The following is a 19,811-nucleotide window of genomic DNA, read 5'->3' as shown; positions in this document are numbered from 1 at the left end:
ACTGGACCCCCCATTTTGCTAGTAAGTATACTAGACCATGGCTAATCAGAAGAAGCCCAGCGGAGGCTCTGTGTTGGGTACTTTAGACCAGTTTACACGTGCATCATCGGCATTGGAGAGAGAAATAGTCTTGACTGAAAAGAGACTCTCACTGGATCCCACATTTGATAGAAGGTCTTCTTTGGGTATTCTAGCGCAGGCAAAGTCCCCCTACGACACTGCTGCTGTCCCCCTAGACATTGTGGCCAGAGTTACTCGAGGACAAACTAACGTAACATCTGTGCCTAGTCTATCTAACCTGGAGGGGAGCGCTAACAGGGGCTTAACAGTAAACCCTGTGGACAATAGCATTTTGACTGAGCCTACGCGAAGATATATGCATACTCGTAGCGTAAATTCCGTTTCTATAAACAGGTCAACAATGGATTCAAAGAGGAAATGGGTAGATGTACACCCCAAGGGAAGGAAAACAAAGGCGAAGAAGCTTAATCCGGAAACGGACGATAATGGTCCCCCAGCCAAGACAATCCCTGAAGCTGCGCACCCAGAGACGGGATCCGCCGCCCCAACAATAGGTCCTAGGGAGGAGACATCATTTTGTTGGGGAGAGGACATGTGGGTTAAAATGGAAAACCTGTTTATTAAATCTTGTGCCCCCATATATGACAGGTTGGACAAAATAGATATCGGGTTGAGCTTCCTCGAGGTCGAAGTAGCGAGGGTCCAGGGCAGAGGGGCCACAATCTCAGGAGCAAAGGGGCTAGAGAAGCAGGGAAGGGGAACGACAGAACCCGTAGCTGGGACATCCCCAGCTACCCGGAGCGAAGAAGGAATGCTTGGCCATGGCCATTCACAGGCAACTCATTTAGATCATCAGGGGCAGGATAGAGGCCTCATGCCAACTAGGAGTGTCCTAGCATCTCAACAATGCTTAAGGGGGAGGGATCCCGTAACACTACCACAATCTCGAACCTTCCTGAGACAAACACCACACCCTCCAGTGACCGACAGCGGACAATTACACCATATATCAACCTCCCCCTGGCCTGTGCTCCATATGTGGTAATATTAGTGGGGGTACCAGCTCTACAACAGGGTCAATGGGAGGATTACCCTGCCTTGAAAAGAAAGTGCATACAGTGGTTGAATACAAATCGCCCGCTCCCCCCTACGGCATCGGCCGAGATCTTATTTGCACGAAGGGAAAAACTAGAGAGGGGTGATTGCATAATAATCAACTTTAAGGATACTAGAGCTGTAGCGCACATATGTGGGTGGGTGCAGGAAAGGCCCAGGTTCCCAATAAATGCTGTGCCCCTTGATTATTTTTATCCGGAGGGGAATACGCCCCCAGGACACGATTGCTTAGGAGCAGGGGGGGTTGCTACAGGAAATTCCCGGGGCATTGAGACCAGGAATAGGTACGATGCACTTTCAGGGCTTGAGGAATGTGATTGACGCCACCCGCCCCAGGTACAGGCTGGAAACTTGGTTGACCGTAGTATATCTACAATGGAGGGTACAGGGAAAGATAGGGGTTCCCAAAAAGATCTACCAACCGGTTCCCACGACCAAATCCTAGGGGGAATACATGCTTCCCATGCACTGTCAGATCCCGAGGCTGGGAATGTTAACTCACTGCCTAACACCAGGGTGCTTGGACCGGACTCCCGAATAGAATTTGGGACAAACGCGAGCGTAGCCCGGTTCCATACCATGGACCGGGAGGTTATTACAGGAAACCTTTCTTCCCCCTTTTCGAGTGACCTGTCCTTGTTGTCCTGGAACATTGCTGGCTTAAGCTCCAAGACATCACAGGAAGAGTGGGCTGACTTCATTGAGGGACATGACATACGTTTGTTCCAGGAGACGTGGGAAGTGGATCATGTTTTTCGTCAGGGCTATCTGAATTTCTATATTCCAGCAGAGTAGAAAGATAGGGGACGGCCAGCGGGTGGTTTGGTAATCTGGGTTAGGCAGGCGTTGGCCTGTACCGTATCTCAGCTACCTACAGCAAGTAATGACATCCTAGCTGTAAGAATGAAGACGGGGTCAGGGATACGAGTAGATATATATAATATCTATGCACGTGGCCTTCCCGGAGGGTGTCGTTCCGAGGTAGTGACAGAAATGGAACTTATGCTAGAGTCGTCGCCTAGCAAAATCTGGCCGATAATCGGGGGAGATTTCAATACCACGTTCGAGCCAATGGGACCCGACGATGGGAGCCTCACGGAAGAGGAGGACTGTAAATGGGGAATACCCATCCTTGAAATCCCGCCGATAAAAAGATGGACAGAGGGGGCCATTCATCTAAAGGGTCTTTGCCTGGGTCTTCAGCTGAGGGCGGCTAACGGCCGTAGCCCCTCGGATAGATCCGGGGCTGCAATCTTCGATAACGGGACCTCGTCAAGCCGTATAGATTATTGGCTGGTGAGTCTACATCTGTGGCAGTTCCTCAATGACATGGTTGTAGTTAACCGAGTCGAAAGTGACCACAATCCACTTATTATGACCTTGACAGGGGTGTTGGGGTGAGGCAATCCCCATCAGGGATACCACAGCAAACCACAACGTTGTGGTTAGTAATGACATGCGTCACCTTAAGTGGAATCATATTGTTGATCATCCGGAGATAGTGGCCAAAATGGAACTAGAATTAAGCAATACCATGGGTGTAATTGGTATTAAAGATGAAAGCCAGGAATGGAAGAGGATGGTGATGAAGGAGCATACAGCCCTCTTCGATCGCCTGAAGTCTTATTTTCTCAAACACGGTAGGCCCAGGAAATCGAATATAAGAAAACCCCATAGGTGGTATAACGAGGATTGCCGTAAGGCCAGGGTCGAGCTAGGTTCTGCATTAGGAAATAGAGACGGGGACAGAGTACGCTTGGCAAGGAACAACTATAGGAAAGCTGTTGGAGCTGCTAAAAAACAATGAGACCAGGATAGCTGGGGCGATCTGGAAGCGTGTAAGGACAAAAACCCGAAAGCATTCTGGGATAAATACAAATGGGCGAAGGGTGGATGCCCAGATCCCCCACAGAACAATGTTGCCCAGGAGGACTGGGTGGAGCATTTTAAACCCCAGTATGCACTACCGCCAGACGAACAAGATAGTAGACCCTTCGACGATAAACCCTTTACCAAATGGGTTTTTACTCTGGGCGATGTGACTAGGGCACTAGACACAGTGACACCTGGAAGAGCCGCGGGGTTTGACTGTATACCAGCTGATGTGTTTCTGCACAACAAATTGCTGTGGTGTAGCTTTATATGCATAATCGCCAATACAGTTGCATGCGGTGCTCCAATCCCACCCTCATGGAAGGGAGCCGAAATAATACCCGTCTACAAAAAGGGCGATCAATCTGTGGCAGGCAATTACAGGCCGATCAGCCTTATAGATTCTATTCAAAAGGTTGTAGGGCGGCTGATTCTGCAGAAAGTTCAGTTATGGATAGACGAACACCATATACTTACCCCATTGCAGGCAGGGTTCCGCCCCCTTATAGGTACAATGGATCAGGTCTTCCGTTTTGTTACAATTTATTGGAAGATTGTCTTATTGGGCAGGGGAGCATTATATGCAGTGTTCGTAGACCTGAAGGCAGCGTTTGATACTGTGCCACGCTGTAAGTTGTGGCACGTATTAGGAGAATTGGGCATGCCCCTGGAGCTGTTGGCTTTAAACGTCCGCTTACATGAGGACAACTATGCTTGGGTGCGGTGGGGTTCTAGGGGCGAGGTCACGGAGACCTTTCCCGTTGGCAGGGAAGTGAGGCAGGGTTATGTGATCGCACCCACCCTGTTATCGCTCTTCGTCAACGGGGTGGCCGATTACCTGGCCCTGGTCCCCTCCGATGCCCCAGTACTATCAGGAGTTCATATCCCTGTCCTCATGTTTGCGGACGATACCCTATTAATTTCAAAGACACCCAGCGGTTTGCTGAAAACTCTAGCGAGGTTTGAAGAGTTCTGTAGAATTCGTGGGCTAGAAATAAATACGGAGAAGACTAAATTTATGTCATTCAACGAACATAGATCATTCCGGGGTAAAATTGGCATGAACAACGTTATGCTAGAGCAGGTTAAAGCCTTCACATATCTGGGCGTATCCTTGCAGAAGGACATGGGTTGGAAACACCAACTTAACCTGACTACTCTTAAACTTAAACAACAGGTGGGGGTGCTTCTAGGGAAGATTAGAACCTCTTGTATGAAGCCCGTTTCTCCGGTATTGGAAATTTATGGGCTAAAGGTTCTAAGCTCTGTTCTTTATGGAGCAGAGCTATGGGGTTTTGCAAATTTGAATCAACTGACTGTGGTAGAGAATTCATTCCTACACAAAGTGGTTGGAGTCCCAGTGAGTACCCCGATGCATCCTCTCTGGTTAGATTTGGGTAGGAAGGCAGTAAATGACTTCGCAAAGCTCCGACCACTATTATATTGGCGACGACTTTGGTGTACAGAAGAACTAGAACATTACACCAATGGTCTCAAGGGTGTTATGGTAGCTGATACCTTCCATAAAATCCCTTGGTTAAAAGAGATCAGATTGCTTCTAGAGAGGATGGGCTTGAGCGAACTGTGGAATGATCCCCAAAATGCAGTTTTTCCATCAAAAAAAGCATTGAAGAATATGTATTGGGATTGGGTAATGGAAGAGGCTTGTATGAGCAGATCCACAAGGCATTTAACAGGCCAATTTCTAGAATTTAAGCAAAGACCGGCACTAGAAAAATATTGGGATATGATTACGAAACCCCATGATAGGAAATTATATTTCCAATTGAGGGCTGGCACCCTTCCACTAAGATCGTTTACAAGTAGATGGGTGGGGTCCTCAAAAGAGGTATGCCCATGGTGCCCAGATAACCAGGAAACTTTAAGTCATCTTCTGTTTTTCTGCCCTAACTATACTGTACCTTGAAGGGAATGGGTTATCCCCATATGCAAACTACTGGGCTTCAGAAAACATGAGGAAGCACTTTGAGTTCTTCGATCAGACGCGTCCCCCCCATATTGCGATTGCTTTGGCCAAGTTTTTAGGCTGGGCATGGTCCATACGAGCCAAGGCGTTAAAACAACATCCACCCACACCCTAAGAGATAGCTGTTCATAGCTGGAAATGATGAGGATGTGGAGGCAATCTCATTTCATGTATTGTCACCTATGAGAGAGAATGTGTTTTATATCATAGGAATGGACTGGGGTTCGTACCCAGACCATTCTTATTATCATTCGACAAATGTCTCTTATTTAATATTTTTTTTTAAAGTTTTATTATTATGTAAATAACTGTATCTATAGCCTCATTTTTAATCATATGTATATTGTTCAACTGGTGTAAGGTGTTTTTACAAGCTTTTATGACAGAATTGTCGAATAAAGTTACTGCAGCAAACGACTGGAGAGAGCATGGCGAAAAAACTTAAATCCTGAAGATCAAGAAATGTATAAACATGCCCTCAAGGTCCACTACAAAACCACCTTCTTTTCATCTAAAATCAAGTCATCTGGGAATAAAAGTAAAGAAATGTTCAAAATAGAGAAAGACTTTTCCTCTCCTAGTGCACCTTACAGACTTTTTACTCCAACCTGCGAATGGACAAGTTAACTCGCCTTATATTTTTATGACAAAATCAAAACTATTCAAGATTCCTTAGTGGAACCCACCCTGGCTATAGGAGGGAGCATAGTCCCTCTACCCTCCAGCAACCCCGAGACAGGTCCTTCCCTCACACAGTTTCCTCCCATTCCTTTGGAGACATCCTTGGAGATTATGAAAGGCCTCAAGTCAGGCTCTCCCTCGGACCCTTGTCCGGCCAAAGTGCTGGCATCTACAGCTGAGATTATTAACCCAGCTGTTAATATCGTCCTCAATTCCTCGCTGAAAAATGGCCAGGTGCCGGGTAGATGGAAAAGTGCGAAAATCCTCCCACTATTAAAAAAGCCCTCTGCCGACCCCTCGGTGGCATCAAACTACAGACCAAAATCACTCCTTCATTTTTTTCTCTAAAGCCCTTGGGAAATATGTGAATTTAGTTACCACAGAATACGTGGAAACTAATAATTTGCTCCACCACAGCCAGTCCGGTTTTAGAACTAATTTTGGCACAGAGACTGCCTTGCTTGAAATCTCTGAGGTTATTAAGGAGAAATTAGATAAAGGAGGAAAAGCGGTGCTGATCTTGCTGGACCTCTCTGTGGCTTTTGACACCGTGCCCCATGACTCCTGCATAGACTTCAGGAGTGGGGCTTGGGAGGTACGGTGCTCAAGTGGTTCACCTCCTTTTTTGGAGGACAGACATCAAGAGATCTGGTCCCCTCCTTTTGCTGCTCCCATTCCTCCCATGAAGGTGGGTGTTCCTCACGGTTCCATTTTGAGCCCAACACTCTTTGATCTATATATGGCCCCCCTTGCTCCCTTGGCTGAGGCATGCGGCGTGACAATAATTTTGTATGCTGACGATACTCAGCTTCTTTTCACATGCGACAAGGGCGAGGACTTTAGAGGGGAGGAGATCAACAAATGCCTGACGGGGTTTTCACTTGGCTCATGAACAATCAATTAAAATGTAACCCAAAGAAATCTGAGATCATTTTCTTTGGCTCCTCGTCTTATGACGAATGGCGACAATGGTGGCCATCAGACATGTCACACCCCCTGACATCAGTCAATACAGTTAAAAACCTGGGGGTTAAACTGGATGACACCCTTTCCATAAAAACTCAAATTCAAGCAGTGGCCGGATCCTGCTTTTGCCTTCTAAGAATGCTCAAGAAATTTCTACCCCTACTATCGATCACCCACAGGAAGACCATAGTCCACGCCCTCATTGTTTCCAGGTTGGACTATGTAAATGTCTTGTACCTGGGTCTCCCGGATTACCTACTGAGCAGACTTCAGGTGGTCCAGAATGCGGCTGCCAGGGCTATTCTCATGGTGGGGCCCAGAGCTCGGATCTCCTCTCACCTGAAGGCTTTGCACTGGCTTCCTGTTCGAAAGAGAATTTGCTTTAAAGCCATAGTTTTAGCTTTTAAAGCTTTACATGATATGGGCGCCCACAATATCAGAAAGAAAGTTCTAGACTATGTCCCTGGTAGAACCCTGAGGCCCTCCTTTCGGCAGCAGGTGATTGTTCCTAAGTTCTCTCGTGCCCGCATCGGTGGCCGCTCCTTTCAAGTTCAGGCTGCCTGTCTGTGAAACCTTCTGCCAGTGTCACTCAGACAGGTGCCTGTCTTATTCACCTTCAGGAAGCGGCTGAAAACCTGGCTATTCCAGCAACAATCGTAAGGCCTCTTCCCCTTTTTCAGCATTCAAAACAGTTCTGCCCTGAGGTTCTTTAGCGCCGGGACACTCTTTCTGAGTAGCTGTGCTCCATATAAGTACCTATAAAAATAATATAACATAACTTTAGTATATACTTATATGTGTATGTACTTTGTCGGCTCTGGAGATCAGCCTTAGGACTTGTCTGCTTCTGCTTAGGGACTTTTTTCCTGTTCAACTGCCTCTATTTAACTGTCTTGCTAGAAAACGACCAGCAGAGGTCAGTAAAATACCAGAATTGATTTCTGCTGAGGGACATTATTTTTTATTTTTCTGGCATCTGCCTCTATTTAACTTTCTTGATAGAAAACGACCAGCAGAGGTCAGTAAAATACCAGAATCTCTTTAGCATTCTCTTGATTCCAGTCCATAGAAATTTTCTTCCACGAGCACCCGTAGATAATACCATTTTTTTCAAATCTTGTATCTTCAGTGATCTGACCACCGAAAGCCCTGATTTTATGTTAAAAACAGAGCTTTGGACTATACCATTTCCCGCTGATAGGCAGTATTTCTCTCCATGTGTCCCCCCTACCTGGCGTGTTGCGCAGTTTGGTGCTTACTTTCACTCCATGTTAAAGAACGGTAGCACCCAGGCTAATGTGCTGCATAGCTAAATACATATAAGGTCCCAAAGGCAAGGCCGATTGCATTGCAAATGTTTGTTAATTCCGCACCGCCGCTAAACGCGAACACCCAGCCCGACTAATCTCCGAAGACAGAGCGTCAAATCTCGGTTTCCCATCCTCTCAAGGTGACCTTTTTCCTTTTACCGCCGCTTTCTATGGTGGCGGTCACAATCGAACGCCCCCAGGAGACAAAAATAGGAAAAACGCCTAAACCATTTACATGAAAGGGTTATTTAATTTTTGATGTATTTTCGAGGCTCTCCGGGGCAGACTTAAACACATTTTCCATCAAACACCCTCCATAGGTAGGTTTGTTTTAATTAACGCACACAGTGTCTCGCAGGCAGGCCCATTCTTCCTCTGGAAATGAAGGAAGACTCGAGAGGGATGTGTGTTTTTGACAAACCTGTTCTCTATAGCTTGCCTTTGAATCCGAATGTAGTCAGGTGACGCCTCTCAGATGCATGTGCGGCTTTAGACATTTTCTATGAGTAGTGTCGTACGTGGTGAATTGTTGTTGTGCTGCTTAGAAAATATGTGCATTTAATGCTTAATTAATGGTATATTACTGTACAGCGTTTCCAACAACAAGCGTGCAGGTTTTTGGTGCTGTTAATAAGCGGTTTCACTCTTTGGATATTGGTCTGGTACTCCATATGCATGTGATAGTGAGTTAAGCGGGTTATCGTCCCTGCCTCTCCTCTGTTTTCTAACACAATTGGAAGTGCGTTAAGTGTCATAGAAAAAGTGGTCATTTTGATGGTAACTGTATTATCTTTTTTTATTAACTGGTAGAATTTGTGATTGTGGCCGAAGATGTTTCTAATAAAAAGACCCGATTCCTACAGGGGCACCAGTGGTCTTTCAAGAGAATTTTCTCATTGTAAAATATGTAGACTGAAAAGAACTACGATTTGCAGTAGAAAGGTGAAATGCAAGAAGTGAGCTATAACTGAGGGGTGGTCTAAGGTTTGAAATGTGGTCTTCTCTGTGCCACAGGGTGAAAGCGAAATGTATGGAAAGCAATTTGATGTATTAGAGGGGGTGTCTGAAGGCATTAGGTAAAGTGTAACTCGGTCTAACAAGTGGGAAGACGGTGTTGATGAAGTGTGCTGAAATCTGTGGTCTGGGGAAGAGAAGCATGTCTACGCTGAAGTTGATGTTGACTCCTTTTACATGGCCAATAACGTTCTGAGGAGTTACAAGGTCTATGGGAAAGCACAGCATTAGTACAGTAGGATCTGTTTAAATTAAAGCTGTGTCTTAGAGGACTGGTGCTGCCTAAATTGGAGAAAATGTGCTTGGACAGGAGGGGATTTGGGAAGCATGGGAGTCCTTGTGGATAAGAAGGGTGACCGGGCTGGAAACAAGCGTATTTTATGGAGAGGAGATGTGGCTGAATGGGAGGTGTCTCGGGGTGCATACGAGTTATAAAGTGAAGGATGTGTGGTAAAAGTTAAGTTCTCATCTCACACAGAACGTTTGGTCGAAGGGAGGAGATGGCCACTCTGGGATGCCATGTTGTGTAAACAGGAGGTTGTATTGTCAAAGGTAGTAATTATCTCAGGAACCAAATAGCATCTGAGAGGTCAGAGAAGGGTTTAAAGGGAGAAAGCACTCTGATAAAAAAGAGTTGCATTCTAATGAGGTGTAAGGAGATGTAACATGAGGAGGATTCTTCTAATTGAACAAGAATGTTTTCCCCACATTTAAAGGAATAGCATAGTGGGGAGGGTGTGGAGGCATCATATAAAAGTGACTGTTTAGTTAAAGGTGAGTTTTTGTCTCTGGGAAACATATAATCAAAAGGGAGACAGGGTGTGATGGAGAGGACGATGGGTGCAACAGTGAGGAAGTCTAGTCGAAGTGGAGTAGGATTGGTCTTCCAGGAACTGGTGTGTTCTGAAGGTGGGATGGTTATGTATAATGGCGCGGAGGCATCATCTAACAGTGACAGGGTGTGGTCTAATGGCAATGAGGGTTAGGCTTTTAGTGAGGAGACCAATGGTAGGAGGACTGGTCTAGCACTGATGAGGTCTGGTGTAACAGGAGGTGGAGTTTGATGTTATGGAAGTGTGGTTAACAAGTGAGGAAGTTTGGTCTAATGTCAAGAAGGTGTAGTGTAAGAAGGTGTTTTGTCCATGAAGCCTAGATCAATATATAAAGGGAGATGAGGGTTTTCAGTGTCTTTACGCAGTCACAATATCTCCTCTTAACCTTCTGTCTGCAGATCATGTTCCAAGCGTATGGGGACAAGCAAGGACCACTGCACGGAATGCTGATCAACACACCGTATGTCACTAAAGACCTACTACAATCCAAGAGGTTCCAAGCTCAGTCTCTGGGAACAACCTACATCTATGACATCCCTGAGATGTTCCGGCAGGTAAACAATTCCATGTATGAAATTCTTGCCATCTGATACCTGTTGTCATACTTTTTGAGTTTGGTGTAATTAGCTTTATGATACCCCTCCTCTACATTAAATGACACAGTCTGGCTTTAGGCACACTTCCAGAACACGTGTCCTGTTTTCCACGACATTTCTTCCACATCTCACCCCTTTAGTGCAGACTGTCCCCATAATTTAGCGAGTTAAGTGGGCGGACATGCAGCCGCATCACAGAGTTCTTCTCTCCAGTCATTCATTGCACATCCTTATAAAAACACAACTAACAATATGCAAAAGTGAGATCCTACTGAAACAGTCTTCTACACCATCTCACTAGCATTTGTAGAGAGGGATTGGGGTTTTCCAAATGCTTCTATGATGGAGCAGCTGCTGTGATTGAAGACCTTGTTGTGTCATCATTGCAGGTTTGCATGATGTGTGCATTTCAACTAGGAGACAATGTTCCAGGTCTGGATTGAAATCTAACTTGATAATGCCTTCTGATGGTGTAGTCGTGGTTTCCATTATTGGAAACCTTTTCAACTTGTACTTGATTCTAATAATGTATAGAAAAACAAAGCCCAGGAAGAGAATGATATGGAATCACCTGGTAACATTGCATATTGGCAAGATCTTTGTCTGTAGTTGGCATGCCTTTGCGTCAGCCGTGATCTTAACACTTTGCTCTTACTTTCTCACCGCATAGTGAAGAGGTTGTAAATATAGGGGGGTGCGCTGGGAAAAGGTATACACATTTTATTCAAGACAAATACTCCAATTTAGGAAATTCAGTCATATTCAGAAAATCTGAGAGGAGAGGATTAAAATAAGTAGTCAATTTTTTCTCTCAAGGTTGTACTGCATTCTTAAACGCTTCTTCACATAGTGACTGATCTCTTTAGTTGTTAGCAGGCCTAGTAAGAACTTAGTGCCAGGCTGCATCTTACCTTTGTTAATAAAAAATAAACCTCTTGTCATAATCCATTTGAAGGACTTTACCTCACATGTATGATTCGTGTGGAAGAATACCATGGAAGTGTTATGTTGATATTTTACCAGGTATCTGATTTGTTTCTCCCTATTAGGCCCTTATTAAACTTTGGGAATGCATGGATGCTACAACTATTTTGCCAAAAATCCCACTGCCTTCTGATGTACTCACCTACACGGAGCTGGTGCTGGATGACCAAGGGCAGCTGGTCCACATGAATCGGCTTCCAGGCGGGAACGAGGTGAGCCAGTGATTCTCGCATTCCTTTCAGAGCATGATCCACCATTTATTTCTATGCTGCACTCTTTTTTTGTCATGATTCCTTTCACCTACTGGCCATGGATTTTTTTATGGCTTGTTTGGTCTGTTCCATTTCTGGGTTGCACACCTGTTTCACACTCAATCCAGCCCTAACTTGGACTGTCACACAGTTCAAGATTGATGCAGATTGTCCCATTTCAATTTCTCTGAAATTCATAAGAAAATTAAGTTTTCATCGCAATCTATTATCTGATTAAAAGCTTAGAAATGTCAGATAAAAATATTTATCTTGTTATTTAAAATCATAAAAATGGGAGAATGGGTGCAAAGTTTTGCATAAAGTACAAAAACAGCATATGGAACATTACAGAAATAGGTCCCTTTTTTGGTGTTGGATAATGTCCTTTAACTTTTGTTTTTCTGCCCTTGGGCTGGCGTTAAGCCCCTCCGCTGCAGCCACAAGCCTAAAGAGCAAAACGACATACATGCTGTATTTAATGTTTTCTGCTCAACCACCTCACTTGGTTGGCAGTCCTGCTTTGTCCATTCCTATTGGATCTATATGTAAGAGAGAGGGCATCCTGTCCTCCGTTGATGAGAGAGTGACAAGTAAGGATCCTGGGTGCACTTCAGGAAAGTAGACTTAGTAGAGGCAATAAATACATATAATGCTAAATTTACACAAACTCTATTTGAAAATCTACGTTTGCAGGTGTTCGCCTACGATCTATGTTTATTTCTGTAAAAAGCTATATAACCTGTACATTACCATGTGTATTTCTACTTTCTTATACTTTCACTGGATGATTGTACACATTAGAGAGCATCTTCAGTAGCAAGAAGTGTGTAGGTACCAATAGACACCTGTGCATTTTACTCTCCACATTGAAGCCATTTTTTTCCCTAAACTCTCTGAAAAGATGCGATTGATTGTGTATTTTTTCACACCAAAATTCCACACTCCAGTATTTTTGGTACTAAAGTTAAGTGTAACGATTGGGTGTAAAAATACATTGGTAATGTTTACTTAACGCCCACAAAGTTCTCCTGATTTCTGATGCCCACCTCCTTCTCATTTGACAGCTGCCAAGTTCCCATCCCAAATTAAACTTTGAGTGCGAAAAAATGTGGTTTTAGTGGCAAACCTTTTGGCAGTAGTATGTTCTGTCTCGAGCTCTAATGTCCTTATATGCTGATTCGTTGATTTTGGATCTGTGCTGTATGCAACGTGTATCAACCCAGAGTAAAATGTAGGTGTGATATATGTGTCTGAATCGTGAAATGGATGTTAAGACAAATTTGAAAACACCACAGAGGGTAACCCGATATTTTTTCCTTATCCACAAATAAAGAGTAGTATATCAACCGACCCACTAAATTTTCAAGTTGTCGGTGATTTTTTTCTCACTTTATTTCTCCTAGTCTCTTTTTTAATTTTCCTTTTTTTCTATTATACTTCTGGTTTCTCTTTTCTATCGTTTTCTTAATCTTTCTAATGAATATACATTGTTCTCTTTCTCTCGGTAAGGGCAAAATCACAATTCTTTTATCTTTCTGTTGCAGAAAAATATCTTTCTCTGTTTATTTTTTTTCTGCCTCTAACCATAAATACTTCCTCTTTTCTTGCACAATCTTAAGCTCTCTCCACAGCAGACATACGCAATCCCACCACCTCGTTCTCTCTCTCTCTCTCTCTCTCTTTCTCTCTGCCCGCTTTCATTCCATATTTGAGAGGTTGAAGACCTTGGGAATGGGGTAAGTCCCAGAGGGACCGAGCACTGTGCTCGCTGAAATTACACACGGAGAGCTGACTGGGCATGAACATCTTCTGTTTGCTCTGCCCATATGAATACAAATAGTCTGATTATACATGGTCTGTGGTGGAAGACTGCCACAACAACCACACAAATCAAACCTTGAGGGGGTTTCATTGAGACTGTTGAAAGAAGGGATCACTGCAATACTTTTCAGGTGGATTAAACAGTAAAGTGAGGGATGTATTGTTGTCGCTTCCATTCCTTCTCTTTCTATCACTTTTCTTTCGCTAGTTCCAATTACCTCTCTGTGATTCTTCACGTCTTACTGTTTTTGTAAATCTTCCCGTTACCCTAACCTTTCTCTATTTCTCCCCTCTTTACTCTTACTGTGTTTATACCACTATATCCCATTTGTTTTTATTTTTAACCTTTTCTGTGCCTCTTTGCTTCTTACCCCTCATTTGCCTTTTTACTTACCCCATTCATATTCCTGTTTGTCTTTGTTTTTTAACCTCTTTGTGCCTCTTTGCTTCTGAGTCCTCATTTGTCTTTTCCCTTACCCTAATGCAGTGCTTAATGTATAAAACGTGAGTGCCAGGGCCCAGGGTACTTCTTAAGAGGCCACTACAGCTTGCACCACTTAGTGCCGCAGCCAGCGCTGCCAAATTCCAATACCAACACAACTACTAATCTTCACACTTCTACAAATGCAACAATGTAGACTATTTCACCACCTACAGCTCTAAGAATGACCTACGTGTGCTGGCATTATACATTTTTAATGTATATTTGTTAAATACTCTGCTAATGTGTTCATTTACAAAATAGACAAACAGTGCCACTATGTGGTGAACTGTCATAAATGCTGGTGTTGAGAATTAAGTTTTGGCGCCAGGTACTGGCAAACATCGGCTTGAAATTAAGCACTGCCTTAATTTATCTCATTCCTTCTTACTCCTTGTGTTGCTTATCTTAATTCTGCAGCTTTTCCTCTTTTACTCCACTTATTTTTTCCCCTCCTAGCTCATTTGCATTCCTTGCCTTCTCATACCTTTCTGTATCTTTTATCACCAACTGTATCACTTACCCTTAAGCCTTTAACTCTTCTCATCTAATCTTCTTCACCTCTTCTGCATCTATTACTCTGATCCAGTCAGTCTCTTCCTTTCTTACCCTTCGTGTCTCTTCCCTTCTTACCCATGTCTTCCCTTCTTACCTTTTCTGTGCCTCTTCTTTTCGTACCATGTGTCTTGTATATAGGTGGTTATTATATATGTGGTGTTTCTATTGTGTAAACCTAGCCAAAATGCAGAGGAATAATATACAAGGTCAAAGACCAGCTTAAAGTTATCAAGTGGTAGGAGAGGTAGCTGGGATGTGGATGTTTATTTTATCGTGATGTAGTATTCATTAATGAGGTCAGTCTTCAACTCTTTCCTAAATTGGATCAGTGTTAGGGCGGTCCTTAAGGACACAGGGATGTTGTTCCAGATCCTGGGTGCATAGATGGAAAAGGCTTGTTGTCTTGTTTATTTCAATTTACGCTAATTAGCCTGCAGTTTGATGGTGTCCACCATCGATGATGAGTTTGTTTGCAAGAGATCTGAGCCTTTGTAAATAATGAAACTGATTTTGAAGATGGGGCAGGTTATCAAGTGGAGCTAGTGGAGTTATATGTCTCTTGCCTTGTCCTCTAGGCAGCTCATCTTCCCATACTCCATGTGTTGCTTTCCCACTTACCACCTTTTGAAGCTATTCATGTTTTACTCCATATGTCTCTTTCCTGTCCTAACTCTTTTGCATTTCTTATCTTCTCATTCCATCATGTCTTTTTTTGTCACTCATACCATTCTGTATCCCTTAGACTATAACCGTGGCCATGCTGCTCAAGAATAAGGGGCTCTGAAATATGACTAGTGAGGAGAGACTCCGGGGTGCTAAAAGGAAGTTGTTTAGAGAGGTTCTGGCACAATACACAAAACTGCATTCTGGTAGAGATGGTGTGGTCAAAATCAGTTACAAGTAATATGGGCTGGAACACACACTATGATGTCTTCACAGCGTAAGACCAAAGACCAGTCTGGCTACTAGTTATTTTTATGACGCTCTCGTGCTGCTTTTTAGCTGTTTCAAAGAGCTTTTCAAAGAAAGAGTGCACTTGTCGCAGGTCAGTATTGTTTTGGTGCGTGGGCGTCTGGCTAACAAGATGTAGTGCCAGTGTGTGCCTTGGCATCAGCCCCAAGGTGTGCTTCAGCTGTACAAACCGTAAGTACAAGGTACACGCAGATTTTTAGACCTCCTTGGTCTGGAAGTAGATTGAGTCTCCTGTGCTGCAGCAGTCGGTTAAATGAGCAAACCTACCTTCCTTGCAGTCAATATCTGCTGTTATAATCTATATCCTAATGCACCCATAGAAAGTACCAAACTGAGTTCCTTTTCAGAGACTCTGCTTGGGGGAGCTTCAGTGTCTGCCTCTGGTGTCTGTGGAAAGAAACTTGAAGGGAATGTTAAGATGGGTCTTTTAATAAGCAAACAGGTTCTTCTTGAGGCCTCTATGCTTATGTCCTTGCTTCTCCATGGATTGGACTGCCATGAAGGCGATGCTGGCGGGTTGGTGTTTGTTTGAAACGGACACAGTACGGGAGCTGACAGGCAGCGTTTCTTGTGGGGCTGCTGGTTTGCTAAATTTGAACAAGTTGAGTAGGGTGTGTTAAGCAGCACACGTCCCTCCGACGTGGTGTAACAGCATCATTGGGAGAGGGTTGACGTCTCTTCTCAACCTCAACTGCAAGAAACTGAAAAGTAAACACAGGCATATTCGAATTCCACCTAAGGATTTGTGATAAGTGTGTTAATATGCTTTAAGATGTTCAGTATCATCTGCCCACCTTACATTTTTAGGTCGAGCCTAGCGCAGCGCGTATGCGCTGCTCTATGGGAGGCTTATTGTGAGGGCTCAAAACTTCTCCGTGTGGGTAGAACTCCTCCCACACTTTAGATTGGCCTTTGCGTGTGTCTTTCGGTAATGAAAGCACGCACATGGCCGGAGGGGGGTGCATTTCCCACCTCTTCTTCAAATGTTGACTCCCACGCCGTTTTGCTCTCGGCAGCAAGAAGCGGCGCGCAGGGTGGCAGCTGCATTCCTTTCACAGCGGGTGACTTTAACAAGGCTGTTTACGATTATGTGGACTTTGAAGGTGTCTGTTTACAGTGGTGTGTATATGTGCATGTGTGTGCTTTTATCTTGTTTTTCCAGTAAGCGTTCACCGCTCCTGCTTGCTTGTAACCTATGTAACTCGCCTCATGTAAAGCGCTCTGATACCTCCGGGTCTAGCCAGCGCTATATAAAACTCAAGTAAATAAATAAACATACACTATTTTATTAACATTTTTCATAGCAGCATGTCTCTAAATTGCTGTTTTACACTTTTTTATTAACATTTTTCATAGCGGCATGTCTCTAAATTGCTGTTTTTAAACAGGCTTGTTAAAATGTACTTCAACCACTGTTCAAAATAACCATTTTGGTGGCAGGAGGTGTGACATGCACGCGACAAAAGGCAGCTGATGGTAGCAGATCATTGTTGCCTATTATACTGGAGAGGGTGTGGCCTTACAGCCAGGGTTGTTGATTTGGAACTGGGTAAGCTGATTTGAGTCTCTGCTCGGCTCAAGAGCCTGCGATTTTGGAGAGATCACCTAATCTACCCCATGCCTAAAAACATTAGTATGACCTTATGTAATGTAACTTTTGCTCGTGTAAAGTCCACCCGCATCTCCGTGCCAAGTTTGCACCATATAAGTTAGTAATGTAGCTGTTACTCGTGTAAAGCGCACCCGTACTTCTGTGCCGAGTTTGCACCATATAACTTAGCTACATATAAAACAACGTGAAGCTTTTCATGAGCCCCCCATTATACATTACACAGGTCAGATTTGGGTTTTTTTACGTACAAGGAGATTATGTAATTTGCCCAGAATCACAGGATAATGAGCAGACGCCGGGGATCGAGCCTGATTCTGTAGTTTCGAAGTCAGCAGCTCTCTTCCCCAACATCATTTTTTCTGCAATACGAATGCACAGCGCTTGCTTTCAGCTGCAAAGTTTGATTATTCGCTACATTTTAAAAGCCTCTTTATAGTGTGTACATTGAATTGCGCAGGTCAAGAAATTACAAACTGCAAGCAAGCCATTTATCAATCTGCATTTGTCATACCACAATGCATGATGGCGTATATCTGGACAAAGAGAAAGTGGAAAAAGCCTAAGGTTGGACCTAAAATGAGATGGGCTGAGAGTTGTACCAGCCTAAAGCAGATGCAGTATAAGGAGTCACATGTTGCACAAGCGAAAAGACAGTTTGGAACCCTCAATGCAGGTTTGCGTTTGGTTATTCTTTGTTATAAATTGGAGTGTGTTACAGATTACAACCAAGTTTTATGAGGCATGGCTCTGTGTAACCCACTGGGATGCAGCAGCATGCATTACATATTTTTCCACTCATAATCGTGCCAGTGGTGGTGGCAAGCCCAGCACAAGCAGGATCCCTTGAGAAAGTGAAAGTGATTCCTGGCGGGAATGCTGCTTCATCTTTATCTACACTACTGTGTAGGTGGATAACAGCAGGTGCTAAAGTCCTCCTTAAGGTCTGCTGCTGCCTTTAATATGCTTCTCCCCAGCTGAGTTGTGCTGTTATTAAATTCTGCCAGTAACATTAGGAGTTTTCTGATGTTAAGTGTAGGAAAGATCAATGAATTGATTGAAGCCAACCTGACAGAGAGCGCCCATTCCCACGTTCAACACACAGAAACTACTGGCTGCATCACCATTAACAGCACCCTGTCTCCAGCCGCCACCGAACACAATACTCCGCAGTCATCAATCACTGGCAACAAAATACAGCACCAAACAGGCATCGCTTGAGGCACCCTGTATCCAGAGCCCACTGACTAAACTGCGTCACATACACTTCACTTGAGGGCACCAGTCACTAACAGCATTCATCATAGTGTGACAACACTCTACGCCATCAGAGATAGAACATCATCATCCTGTATTGTTGTTAGTCTCCATAAACAACTGGCCCTTCCTATTCCCCATCACGTTCATATACCATCGGTACCCTCTCACAATATCCTGTTACAGACTGAACCCTGTACTCACTAGCCATCGCACACCTATTTCCATCACTTTGAGACACCAGCAGTACTTACTTACAACACCCAACACCCAAAGTTGGCATCCTGCATTCATCATTAATATCATGAGTCATACTGTATCCAGCACCCACTACAAACTGTCTACCACAGTCAACCTCGAGGGAATGCTCCAGAGCCTTCTGGCCTGGGTGAGTATGCGGGACTCGTCAGTAATCCATGGTACCTTTAGACAGCATCCACTAACATCACCCATCCTCTCACTGGTCTCGCTGCAGGGCTAAACACTTATAAAGTCCAAAAGGCGAGACCTATTGTTCTTTTTTCAGGCAGTCACACATTTCTTTTCCTGACCCATGTTTATTATACCAGACAAGTGGCTGCTGACACATGCATGACTGGTGCAATGCTGACATGTCACAATTAAAACAGGTGCCCTCTAGGATACATGATTTAGCTGGTTGTCTTAATGTTTTGAAGAATGGCCTTGCCAAGCAAAGACACATTTGACATCGCCCTGTGAGTTATAACGTAGAGGCATAAAACAATAGATTTGACGAGCACAAAAAGATGGTGCCAATGCTTGAGCTAATGTGTCCAAACCACAGTTGATACGTTCAGGTATCGATGTCATCATCTTTGTGCATATCTCTTCACTACAGAAGACATATAAGCAGCCCTAGACACGTTTCAACCTCATTCACTGTCATTCTTCAGGTGCACCTTTAGTCTCGAGCCACTGTATGCAAGGGACCAAGTCTAGACGTACCCACTCAACCTAGGACAAGTCTTTTTTATTTTAGATTATTTATTAATTGTCTAATTATAAATGAGAACCAACCGCAGTAGTTCAGAAATGAGCAGAGTTACAAATAGTAACCCTACTAACCACTGACATAGCACCTAAACAGAACCCACAGACTACAACACAGGGAAAGAGAAACTACCTACAAGACAAATAACAATAATTACAAATATTTAACAAAGGAAAAGCAAAAAAAGGCAGGACACAAATGTACTGGACTTGCTTGAAAGAACAATTCTAGATCAATAGCACACTAAGTACGAGGTGAGCAGAGCGAAGTGACCACGTGCAATGCCCCCACACCTGATCATGACTGGCCCAGTCTTCCCAGGTGCCGAATCCAACCTGATTTTACCAGCCAGGAAATTCCAGCTGGTAAATTTGAATGACACTCTTGCCGCAGTAGCTGCCAGCCTTGTCCTCAGGTCCCTGGCACTCTCTTTCTTTGGCGAGGGAGAAGCAGGCCGTGCTATCCTCTTT

The 19,811-nt window shown here is 44.0% G+C and overlaps 1 protein-coding gene across 5 annotated transcripts in view; it reads left to right on the top strand.

The window, feature by feature from the left end:
• ACACA (acetyl-CoA carboxylase alpha) overlaps nt 1–19,811 on the top strand; it is a 938,215-nt gene that overhangs the window by 501,896 nt on the left and 416,508 nt on the right. For all 5 annotated transcript variants that reach the window (XM_085649480.1, XM_085649478.1, XM_085649479.1 and 2 more), the window contains 2 exons: nt 10,199–10,354; nt 11,446–11,592. In XM_085649480.1, coding sequence (XP_085505606.1) covers nt 10,199–10,354; nt 11,446–11,592 — 303 coding nt within the window. The remainder of the gene's footprint in view (nt 1–10,198; nt 10,355–11,445; nt 11,593–19,811) is intronic.

This window comes from Triturus cristatus, chromosome 3_2, assembly GCF_964204655.1.
Source record: "Triturus cristatus chromosome 3_2, aTriCri1.1, whole genome shotgun sequence".
Taxonomy (NCBI): Eukaryota; Metazoa; Chordata; class Amphibia; order Caudata; family Salamandridae; genus Triturus; species Triturus cristatus.
The sequence above is the reverse complement of the archived record's forward strand: the minus strand, read 5'-3'. Positions and strand labels throughout refer to the sequence as shown.